The sequence below is a fragment of the Cricetulus griseus genome, chromosome 2 (assembly GCF_003668045.3).
Source record: "Cricetulus griseus strain 17A/GY chromosome 2, alternate assembly CriGri-PICRH-1.0, whole genome shotgun sequence".
NCBI classification, from domain to species: domain Eukaryota; kingdom Metazoa; phylum Chordata; class Mammalia; order Rodentia; family Cricetidae; genus Cricetulus; species Cricetulus griseus.
Window position 1 is genome coordinate 370,867,276 of NC_048595.1, and position 12,027 is coordinate 370,879,302.

Below are 12,027 nucleotides of genomic sequence, written 5' to 3' on the forward strand. Positions count from 1 at the left end.
GGGAAGTTGAGACAGAAGGGTTGTTGTATGGTTTGGTTTTAATTGACTCACCAACAGGAGTATTAGGTAAGCCTGTGGTGACATTTGAGCCATGGAACATTACCACAAGGAGGAATGATTTCTGGTACCTAGTATATAGGCATTCAAAACTATTATTTGAGGGAAAGAAGCCAGAAATGGAAGAGTATAGGAGGGGCCCAGGACAATACACCTAAAGTGTTGTGGGCTATTTCCCCACTGTGTGAAGATATGCCACTGTGAATGATCTAATAAAGAGTTGAAAGGCCATTCACAAGGCAGGAAGAGGTTAGGCGGGACTTCTGGATAGAAAAGAGCTCTGGCAAGAAGGTGGAGTCACCAGCTAGATTAGAAGGAGCAGGCCTTTACAGTAAGAGCTAGTGCGACAATCCTAAGCTCTAGGCTGAGCTTTCATAATAAGTCTCCCTGTCATTTTTTAAATGAGCTGATGGCCCAAAGAAAAAGATGGCCACAGTGTACAGTCAGAATGGGTCTACCTATGTGGAAGAGGGAATCCCTAGGGCCTGTTTTATTCTCTTCCTCCTCACACTGGTACTGACTGGGTTATGCCCATTTGAAATGACACTCTTGCAAACATCACCCAGGTGTTCCTTGGGGTCTCTTTGTATAGTCTAGGGTACTCTTAAACTTGGGATCCTCCCAACTCAGTCTCCCTGACAGCTGAGCTTAGCATGTACTACCATACACGGCTTCTTGAAAGCCTGAAGTCATCAAAGTTACATCTCAAGCCTTGGAAAGGACACTCAGAATGGTGCCCACCTCATGGAAAGTGGTACAGGGGCACAGATCTATCAGGCTCCACTACACTATGTGATCTGTTGTGATGAGCAGGGCATTCCTTTGTGAAGGCTTCAGTGAGCATTGCATTTACATGCCCTTTTTTATTTACTTCTTAATTCAAACAGTATGAATTGGTTGTGAAGAAGCCTCCATCTCTCCTGACTAGGCCACTAGGCATATGACTTGTCTCCATAGGTAGTTATCTGGATAGGCAGGCAGGGCCAAGTGGAGTCACTTGAATTGATGTCAGATGAATTTTCTGAGTCTCTAAACTTGACCTCCCCATCCCAGAGCCATTTAATGAGGGTTGTGAGTGGCTTCCACATGGCACGGTCAGGTCCATCCTCCACATCTGTCCTCTGGCCATACACTGCTGCAGCACCTGCCTCTGCTGTTTTCATAGCCAAAGATGTCTTTATCTTCAGGGTACAAGGTGTGAGACTCACCTGTGAGTGCCTTGGAGGAAAAGCAAGGCAGGCATTAATTCAGTCCGAAGCAAAGGTACTGAGCATGGTGAGTCCTCTCCCCACTGCAGGTCAACTCCATCTCCTGGCACATCTGGCATAATCTGGAGATTTGATGGTCATGGCAGAAAGGGCTGGCCTCTGATGGGTGAGGGGCAGACACCGTCTTTCACACATGCTATGCAAACACTCCCACAGAGCCACACCCCTAGCTCACAATTGCTGTCTTAAAGAGGAATGGACGGACTATGGATAAGTCACAGCTCCAGGTTGATCAACCTTGATCTTTTTTTCAGATGATCTAAATGTCACATGTTCAAAGAAGGAGGGGGCTGAGTGGTTAAGAGTACTGACTGCTCTTGCAGAAGACCTGGTTTCAATTCCCAGCACCCACATGGCAGCTCACACCTGTCTGTAACTCCAAGATCTGACACCCCCACACAGATATACATGCAGGGAAACACCAATGCAGACAGAAATAATAATAATAATAATAATAATAATAATAATAATAATAATAATAATAGAACAGAGTTTGCTCTTGAGAGTTACATGTTTACCTGAGAACTTGCTCCACACTCCCCAGGGGCCCTGTATCACTAGTCTTCTCCCAGAGTCCTAGTCGTTTATTCTGGTATTGTGGCTCTTATCAGGAAGTTAGAAATTCTCTTAAGAAGTGACCCACGTACAGATAGCTTCCTAGAATCTGAATGGACTACCACATACTGAAGACATCCAAAGGGAAGTCTTCCTTAAATTCATGGCCTTTTCTCCTTGTGTTCCTTAATATATAAAACAACCTTCTCAGTCTTTAAGTTTGAATGGCCATTTGGTGTTAGATAGCTAATTAATGTACTTCCCTGGGGAAAGACTTTCTCCTGCTCTCAAACCCACCCTCCCCCGCCAAACAGGGTTTCCCTGTAGTTTTGGAGGCTGTCCTAGAACTCAATCAGTAGATCTGCCTGTCTCTGCCTCCCGAGTCCTGGGATTGAAGGTGTGTGCCACAATGCCCAGCAGCTCTCAGCATTTCTTAGTTGCTTATAGTTCTTTGTGTAGAGTTAAGGCCTCGGAGTCTTTCTCCCATCTATTTTGGCATGTCCATTGATGCCATCCTCATTCAAGTCTTGTTTAGGTAGCCATGGGAGACCATGTGTAATATTTTTTTTTGTCATTCCTAGGAGACACAATCACGCGCACACCCCCCCCCCCCAAAAAAATCTGCTCTTCTAGCTCTTTCTACTCTGCTTCAGTAATGATCCCTGAGCCTTCAAAGGTAGGAGTTATAGTATATTTCCCCACTGGGACTGCACCTCCTACTCTGCATTTTGGTCAGTTGTGGTTTTCTGAAGTTTCCTTAATGAGGGGTAAGAACTACCTTATCTATGTATATAAGAAAAAATCTTAGAATACAGTTAGGGATTATATTGGCTTAATAAAGTAGAAGTTTTGGATTCTCCTCCAAGAACTATGATTTCATTAGCCAATTTTTTTGCCCTCCCCCCCCCCCCCCCCGCTTGTTTTTTCTAGAGAAGGTCTTATTATATAGCCTTGGCTAGCTTAGAACTTGCTATGCAGACCAGACTAGTCTTGAATTTACAGTGACCCACCTGCTCTGCCTTCCAAGTGTGGGGAGCTCTGCATTTTTGAATCAAAACAGAATAAAAGCAAGACATAGTGACTTGTACCTATTACCTACACACTGGAAAGGCTGAGGCATGAGGCCTACCATGAGTTCCACACTATCCTGAGCTACAAAGAAAGACTAAATTGAGGCTTATGAGTTGCAAGATGTACAGCACTTGCAACACAGTCTGACCTGTGGTCAGTCCTTAGAAGCCATAATAGAGGGAGAGAACTGAGTCCTGAAAGTTATGTTCTAACTTCCGCATAAGCAGTGTGACACACACACACACAACACACACTAAAGAATAATAAAGAATCAAATATGTTCTAAAACCCAAACCAAGCAGGGTGTAGTGATGTGCACCTTTAATCCCAGCACTCAGAAGGCAGAGGCAGGGAAATCTCCATGAGCTCAAGACCAGCCTGGTCTACACAGCAAATCCCAGGACATAATGAGACTCTGTTTCAGAAGAAAACAAACAACCACACCACCACCACCACCACCCCAAAAACAACCACAACAAAACCAAAGAAACAAAAAACTAATCCCCTTAAAAAAAAAATCAAAACAAACAAAAACCATCTAAGACCCTGACAGAATGGAATGACAGGTTAGGCTGGTCTGTCGTCTATGGTGGGGTCCTCCACTTTCGTACAAGAAAAAGGAAGAGACTAGCACTGCATAAAAGTTCCTGTAAGTGGCAGTTTCTCACAGCTCCCCTGAACAATCTTAAATGAAAAGACTACCGCCCCCCTTAAAAAAAAAAAGGCGACAGCAACGCAAACTTTACTGGCGCCACCTTTTTAATAGGTCAGAGTAACTGTACAATTCATTATATTCTTCCTGAGAATAATTTATATCCCTCGACAAACTAAAGGGAAGGTATGCTTTAAAAATCAACTAACAGAATGTATGGTGTGATGACAACTGAACATCTAAAGAGAACCACATCCCTGTCTGTCCTCTGGGGTCCTCCCTTGGAAGACAGGCGCAATGAAGATCAGTTAGCTCTAGTGGCTGTAAGAGTCAACATGGCTTTAATCATTCTTATAAATTATATAAAAATGGAGAACAGGGATGATTCCGGAACTTCTTGATGTAGTTGGGAGTGCTCTGGTACAAAGCATTTCTGCTCCCAAGAAAAATTACATTGCTACAAAAAACTGGCACAGAATTCTGGTGAGGAAAGATAAAGAGTTTTCATCAGTTCTACAGAGTTCACAACTCAATGCTTCAGTATCCACTGTAAAGAACGACAGGGAGGGCAGAAGTTTTCTTCTAAAAACACTCAGTCTTCAAAATACAGATTTTATGCACTTTCTCTGTAAACGAGATTAGCATATCACAACTCAGCCTTGACAGGAACTCTGGCAGGAGGATGGCCAGCCTCTGGGGTCTTTGGGAGCCCTCCCTCTTCAGACACTCCTCTTCTACCTTGAAACCATGGTCAGTAGGAATTACCACTTCTAAGAACACACATCCCAATTCCAACACCAAGGGTATTTTAAAAGCTTCTTAATGTACAATCTTCATTTCAGAAAAATGCCACATTTTTGGATCCAGACGTTTCTGAACATTATTTAGAAAAATAACAAAATCAAAACCACACATAAGTGGTTAAACGTATACAAGAGAGACTTTCAGCTAGCTGTCATTCAGTTGGAGTTGTGAGTGCAGGCGTCCGAGGACATGGTTACTTCCTCGCTGCTGGTGGAATGCTAGAAAAGATCTCCCAAAGGGCAGAAAGCTGTGTTCAATGGCCAGTGGCTCAATGTGGCCGTGTCTGCCCTAGCATCTTCAGTCTTGCTTGATCAATGACATCCAGGAGATTCTTGGCGTCCACAGCCAGGGCATGAGCAGCTGTCAGCATCTGCTTCTTGTACTCCTGCTGCAGGCTGGTCATGACGTACTGCTGAGCCAGCTTCATCTTGCTGATGAGCTCACCCAAGTCAGAGTTCAGCAGCTTCTGAGCCATTTCGATCTGGGGAGACAAGAGAGGGTCAGGAGAACAGCTCCTAGGCATCTGTCCTGAGTCTGTCTTTGGGCCTCAAAGACAAAGTAAAACTTTATTTCCCTCGAATAAACTTTCCTTTCCTTCGAAGCAACAGGATAAGTTGGTCATGGTAGTGTGGCCCTTTAATCTGAGTACTTAGAAGGCACAGGCAGGAGGATCTCTGTGAGTTCCAGGCCAGCTTGGTCTATAGAGCAAATTCAGGCCAGTCAGGGTACACAGTGAGGGGACAAAAGAAGAAGAAAGAAGTAAGATTTCAACAGGATATGAAATCTGTCTGTCTACTTTGGACTGTAGTGTGGTCTCATGTGCCTGTATGCCTTCATGTGTGTATGTACTAGCAGCCTTCCCATTGTCAGTCTTCATGCCACCATGCCTGACTCTCCTGTACTCTGAGCTTGCTTTTTGAACTCTAACTTCAGTGTGTGGTAGGCTTTGCTTCATTTTATATTCACAGAATCTGATAGAACTTGCGGTAATCTAGTCCAAACACGCATACTCTACTACAAACACCTTAATATCAAGTGACCTGATGAGGGCCACACAGGATAACGATCAAGATCATGCTTTCTTACTATGCTGTGTCTCTTTCCAGGTATTTCCAGGTATTTCTTGGCTTTTTTTCTTAATATTAAAAAAAAAAAATTACAAATGTAAGTGTGTGCATGTCATGTGTGTGCAGGTGACTAAGGAGGCCAGAAGAGGGCTTCAGACCTACAGAGCTGGAGTTACATTTGGTTGTGAGATGGCTGTGGGTGCTAGAACTAAATGAGGGTCTTCTGCAAGAGTAGCAAGGGCTATCTTTCCAGCCCTCTTTCTAGGCTTTCTATATCTTGTCTTAGTAATCTAACTATAGGCTTCCTATACCTATTGCTTCCTATTGCTAGAGTCAGAGGACATCCTTAAGCCACACTCTGTTGGGCTAGGCTGGGCTGTCGAGCACATGCTGCCCTGCAGGGCTCACAACTCTCTGCTAATTGTTTGTTTGACACAGGGTCTCTCATGTCATCCTGGCTGTCCTGGAATTCAATATGTAGACTGGCTAGCCTCAAACTCACGGATTCACCTGTAAAGGCATGCAGGACCACACCCTGCTTATTCTTCCTGCTTATTCAATGAATGGTAACTAGGACTGAAACATCTGCTCTATGGATGACCCCAGGGTAAGGACCACTTTGGGCTGTGGATGATGGAGGGAATTAGCCTGGTGGAAGAGGCTTGCAGGGAGATCCTGAAACTCAATGGATAAAGACCACAATAAGTAGCACACAGAGAACTACTCCTCTGCCTCAGAGAGACCTCACAAAGAACAGATGGGTTTGGACTGCACTGTACAAGTAGACAAGTTTCAACTACAAGGACTACACCAACTTTTACCTTGCTAAAGGTGATGTGTGCAATTGGGGAAGAGAGTGATAAAATCTAGACAACTGCTCTAGAAAGATGGCTTTGATAGCTATCACAGTTCAGGGGAAAGGCCAGTGATGTATAAGAATGAAATGACCTAGAGTTGACACTTGTGTGCTAAGCAACTCACAACCAAATGGAAGGTTGCCTACTCCACCCTCTTCATTGGGTTCTGAGTGGTTTTCTGTGACAAGACAGGTCATGAGGGATGGATGTGTCAGGTGATGCCACTGCTTGGGGAAGGAAAGAGGAAAGAGCACAGGATCCTTTAGCCTAGGCTACTAAAAAACGCCAATGTCAGCTGAGTACAACAGTGCACACTGGTAATCCTGGCCCTGGGGAGGCTGGGGAGGAGGGTTTCAAGTTCAAGTTCCAAGGCAACCTAGACCATATATAGTGAGGACCTGCCTCAAAAAGCTCCCCTATCCTAGTGAGACTATGGATGTAGCTTCTGACATTCCTAGGAGGTAGCCTCACAGCAAATTCCGTGTTCTCTGGCTCTTATGCTGCCTAAACAGGAGCTGAACAAGGATAACACACATAGATGTGCTAATGTGGATGGGTGAAAGCCCATGACGCCTCATCCCTACATGAATAACTATAGGCAACTAAGGAATGCTGAGAGTTGACAAAGTCTTCCCCAGAAAAGGGCAGACCAACTGGCTATTCAATACCAACTGGTCAGCCTTGAAAACATACATATAAGTAACATATAGACTGAGCAGGTTATATTTAGGTTTAGGTGCACGCATGCACGCACACAGAGCCCACCACCATCAACAAAAACAAAGAAAAAAAATGAGACAAAAAATTTTCCATACTCCAAAATTTGATGCCACACAAGAGAAGGAGAAAGCAGCCAAACATCTTCCAGATGAGCAGAAGTTACATACATAGAGATGGGTGGACAGGACCATTCAAAACACACAACCCAAGCTGCCCCTGAATTACAGGTGACAGATTCTCAGCACACCTAGCAGGAAAGAGTCTTGCAGTAACCAGAGGCTCAGATCTTACAGATACAGGATAGGTATACAGTAGGCCATCCCTAGTATCAGGAAAGACTCACAGGTGTTCATGATTAAGTGTGCTCAAGCAAGTGGACAGCCGGGAGAGAGAAGGCAAATGTGATGAAGTGCTGACATGTGACACTTGCACTTCAAACAAAGGATGTTTGAAAATTTTCATTATTAATCTGGCAAGATTTTGTAAGTAAAAGCTTTTCAAAGTAAAGAGCTAGGGGATGGAGACATGGGTCAGCAGTTAACAGTTCTGAGGGCTCTTCCAGAGTCCCAGGGTCACTCACATGGCAGCTCACAGCTATCCCTAACTTCTAAGAGATCTATCACTCCCTCTTCTGGCCTCCAAGGGAACTGCAAACATTCAGGCAAAACATACAACATAAATTTTTTTTTTTCTTAAAGAAAAAAGAAAAACCCAACCAAACAAAAACTCCAGGCAGGATAGGTTAAAGGACAGTTCATGGGACCCTAGAAAAGAGGAAAGGGGAGGAGCCAGATGATCGTGGCACATGCCTTTAAACCTAGCACTTGGGAGGCAGAGGCAGCCTGTTCTATGGAGTGAGTTCCAGGATAGCCAGGGCTACATGGTGAAACTCCGTTTTGAAAAACCAAAAGAAAGAGCAAAGGGACCAAGGGAGAAGGGTTGTGTCACCTTTCATTTAGAAGTCACACAAATGAGACAAAACTACTACATGGCAGCCAAGGATGGGTATGGTGGCAGTTACTTGTAATCTAGCATTCTGGCCAGTGGAGCAGGAAAGATGTTTCAGTGTGTACCCAACCTGGGCTACTTGTGACTGTTGTATCCCGGATGAATTTATGGTCCTTAAAGCAAATGGAGACACATAAAGAGAACATTTGTATCTCCTTCACAGGTAATACCAACACCACTTGGAAATGCTGAGACTTATGGGTAAGAGGAGGTGGTGGGAGGAAGGTGATCATCCAAAGAATTCCTTCTCAAGGGTGTGTCTTGTCCAAAGACTTGCTCTCTCCCTCTCCTTCCATACTGCTTCTCTGCAGTACAGACACAATGGAGCCAGGTGCTCATAGGCTGAAATCTCTGAAACTTAAGTTGTTTATCTTGGTCACTCTGCTGACCAAGCCAGCATTACAACTGTGTTCTAGCATGACCCCACCCATCACTGTGGCCTACCTCTCGATGTGTGCTGGCTGGGAGGACTGGAATGGTCTCATCCACAGTGGCTAGTAAGGTCCGCAGGGCCAGGCCAACTTCCTAAGACAAGAACGGTATAAGGATTAGGACACATGAAGATATAGGACCAACACTGCTATTTTCTCTCAGGCATGTATATTGCTGTTTTCCTTTCTGACAGTTATAAGGAAAATTTCTTTTTATTTTAGACAGGGTATCACACTGCAGCCAAGGCTGGCCTAAATTCTCTGTAATTTTCTTCCTTCAGCCTCTCAAATACTAAGTCACCAAATATAGGTCATATATAAGGAACACATAAGTCTGTGTTTGCTTTGAGTACTGATCCGTGTTGCATGTTACGAGGCTCCCATCCCTGAAGATTCAGATCTGACTATCCTTGGCTCTCATGTCCAGGGCAGATGCTCACATCAGAAGCTCCCACAGGTGTTGTGGAATATTATTTTTAGGTGTGTTACATTTGTTTATACTGCATTTGTTTAACTCTGTGAAGCTGTGATTCTTTGCCTGTCTAAAACACTTGATGGGTTAATAAAGAGCTGAATGATCAATATCAAGGCAGGAGAAAAACAGGTGAGGCTGGCAGGTAGAATAAATAGGAGGGATCTAAGAGCAAGGAAGAATGGGCAAGACAGAGCAAGGGGTGGGGGCGTATTAGGGGCCAGCTACCTAGCCAGCCACAGAATAAGAGTGAAAGTAAGATACACAGAAGTAAGAAAAGGAAAAAGCCCAGAGGCAAAAGGTAGGCAGGTTAATTTAAGTTACAAGCCAACCTAAGGCCAGGCGTTCATAGTTCAGAATAAGCCTCTGTGTGTGATTTATTTAGTATCTGGGGGGCAGCCCCCCCCCAAAAGGACAAGAGTAAAAAACAACACACAGGCAATGTGAAACGTAAACCTTTTCCTTTTTCTCTTCACCTGGTTTCCAAGCAGACTGTGGCACCCTCAGAGCTCAGATAAGCTGATAACAAGCACACTTTTGTTCATGTGCATAGAATCTGGCTAAAGAGAAGGCCCCAATGCCTGGAGGCAAGGTGGGCCTTATTTGGGAGCCCATTTTGAATTTTATACACCACCCCAAACCAAGTATAAGTTGTAAAGAAAAGGGCCTGGGTGTGGTGACAATCTCTTGTATTTGAGACCAGCCTGGGCTATGGAGGAAAGGAGGATGGAGGGAGAGAAAAAGAGGGGAATGCCAAAAAACACCTGAAGAGCTAGTATGTCCCAACAAACAATGAGCCAGGCACGATGGCTCATACTTGTACTCCCATAATACCAGCACTTGAGAGGATAAGAAGTATCTATGAAGTTCATTCCTAACCAGAATTGGTTATATAGTGAAACACTATCAAGAAACTAGTCTCTTGCCTCTCCTCCTGAGTGCTAGGATAGCAGGTGCATGTCACCATGCTGTTTACAGGACACTAAGGATGGAACCAATATCTTTGTGCACGTAAGGCCAAGTACCAGAGTTACATTTCCAGCCTTTTGTGTGTGATGTGTGTGTGTGTGTGTGTGTGTGTGGGGCTCAGGCGCAGATGGGCACAGCTGAAGATGTCCCCTAGCTTTCATGAGCACCAGCACATAAAACACTTAAGTATCTGTCCCCCCTCTTTTTGCCTCTTCCTCAGAAGGCAGTCTCTGAACTGAAACACTACCAACACTACTTCCTCCAGTCATACACTTAACAGTAACTTTACATAACATTCCACACAACCTGTGTTCTTTAGATTTTTTGTCCACTCCACTAAATTTAAAAGCAACAGTAATCAGAGGATTCTACCAATTCAGAGTGTATTCTCAGCCTAGTACTTGCTGACAAGAGCAAGGATGCTTCTCAGTGACACTGTTACCACCTGGTGGTCCTTTACACCCAAAGCATCAGCTCTGGCTTCCCTGGAAAAGGAGGCCATTCTCACCATACAGAGTGACTGCATTTTACCTTCACCATAGGAACATACTCCTCTGGAGGAGCTGGCTGGATTTTGCTGGACATCTCGATGACAGCTTTCACTAGTCCCGTCACGTTCTCATATACCTTGTCATTGGACCGATCCAGGTTGGCAGTGGGAGGAGGGCTGATTTCCTGGGGCTGAAGCTGATAACACAGAAGCTGGTCATTTCCTGCTCCCCAGAAGATAGTGAGGTATCACCACAATTAAGTTAGGGGGTCTTTAAAAGAGATCAAAGCAGATGCAGAAGGTAATGAATTTTCTTGTTTGCTCAGGACATAGTTAAGTTTGATGACAGTAAAGCAAGTCATCTAAGGGACAAGACACAAGGTAATTATGTCCTCCAACTTTGAGCTCAGTTAAAGGAAATGAGATAAAATCACACACACTAAAGTCTCCAGATCCAAAGTGGCAATTAAGAGCCCCAGACTCCCAAGTCATTCACAAGGGAAACGACCCACAGATTATTTTTTTTTTAAAGATTTATTTATTATGTATATAGTGTCTGTCTGCATGTATCCCTGCAGGCCAGAAGAGGGCACCAGATCTCATTAAAGATGGTTGTGAGCCATCATGTGGTTGCTGGGAATTGAACTCACAATCTCTGGAAGAGCAGTTAGTTTTCTTAACCATTAAGCCATCTCTCTAGCCCAACCCTCAGAATTTATAACCTAGGAGTTACTGAATTTCAGGACAGTGACTAATACATCACTAAATTATCAAACACTCAGCACCAACAATAAGGATCTTTTGAGTTCTACTCAGCTTTGCTGCCTTTACACACTAACAGCAAAGTATTCTTTTCATGATGATAAATGTGGATTCACATGCATTTGCTTTAGGCAAACACCAGCTGCTTACATAAAGCTACTCATATTCAAGTAGCAGAGAAGGAACTTCCTCTGCCAGTCCTACGCTGATTGTTGGGTAAACCAAGGACAGCAGGACTCGATTCCTCGAGTAGTAATGAGGATAAGCATATTAAGTCACAGACTGTAAACATGATACAGGACCTGGGCACAGAGATGCCACAGATATTACCTATGATATCCTACTTGCTGAGGGCAAAATGACATGGGGCCCGTAGGAAAGGCTGAGTAATTTTAGAAATGCTTTAAAATTTTAGAAAGACTAAATTGTATAACATCTATCCAATTATAGGTCTGCTATGACCTTGGCAAAGCACACTGTAGCAGACAGTTACATCTGAGTTCACTGCAAAGCTGGTCATGTACCAGTCTCTGAAAAATATGAAAGCTCTTTTTAGCATTTGCCTGTCATGAGAGGTGACAAACAAAACAAATGTGACCTCCCATAGCGCTATCCACATGCCTGTCCAGAGTCACATGCAGAAAGCTGGGTTGTGATAAAGCCATCCAGACAGACACACAGATATGATGTGCTTACCCTCCACGGCTATTGTCGAACAGAAGGTGAGGAAAAGTTAAAGGAATTTATCAGAGAAAGGGAAAAAAGAAAAACAATATTAATAAGGCAGCAGAAAACTCCCATATAACATATGAGCAGAATACCTGGGTACTAGCTACAAGTCTGA

General features: G+C 44.0%; 1 protein-coding gene across 5 annotated transcripts in view; it reads right to left on the reverse strand.

The window, feature by feature from the left end:
* Positions 1–3,692: 3,692 nt before the first annotated feature.
* Ptk2 (protein tyrosine kinase 2) overlaps positions 3,693–12,027 on the reverse strand; it is a 194,446-nt gene continuing 186,111 nt past the window's right edge. For 3 of the 5 annotated variants that reach the window (XM_027403786.2, XM_035440657.1, XM_035440659.1), the window contains 4 exons: positions 11,880–11,888; positions 10,463–10,618; positions 8,504–8,584; positions 3,693–4,888 (listed from right to left, as the gene is read on the reverse strand). In XM_027403786.2, coding sequence (XP_027259587.1) covers positions 4,676–4,888; positions 8,504–8,584; positions 10,463–10,618; positions 11,880–11,888 — 459 coding nt within the window. In that variant the 3' untranslated portion in view covers positions 3,693–4,675. The remainder of the gene's footprint in view (positions 4,889–8,503; positions 8,585–10,462; positions 10,619–11,879; positions 11,889–12,027) is intronic. The other 2 variants (XM_035440660.1, XM_035440658.1) reach the window with 1 other exon arrangement.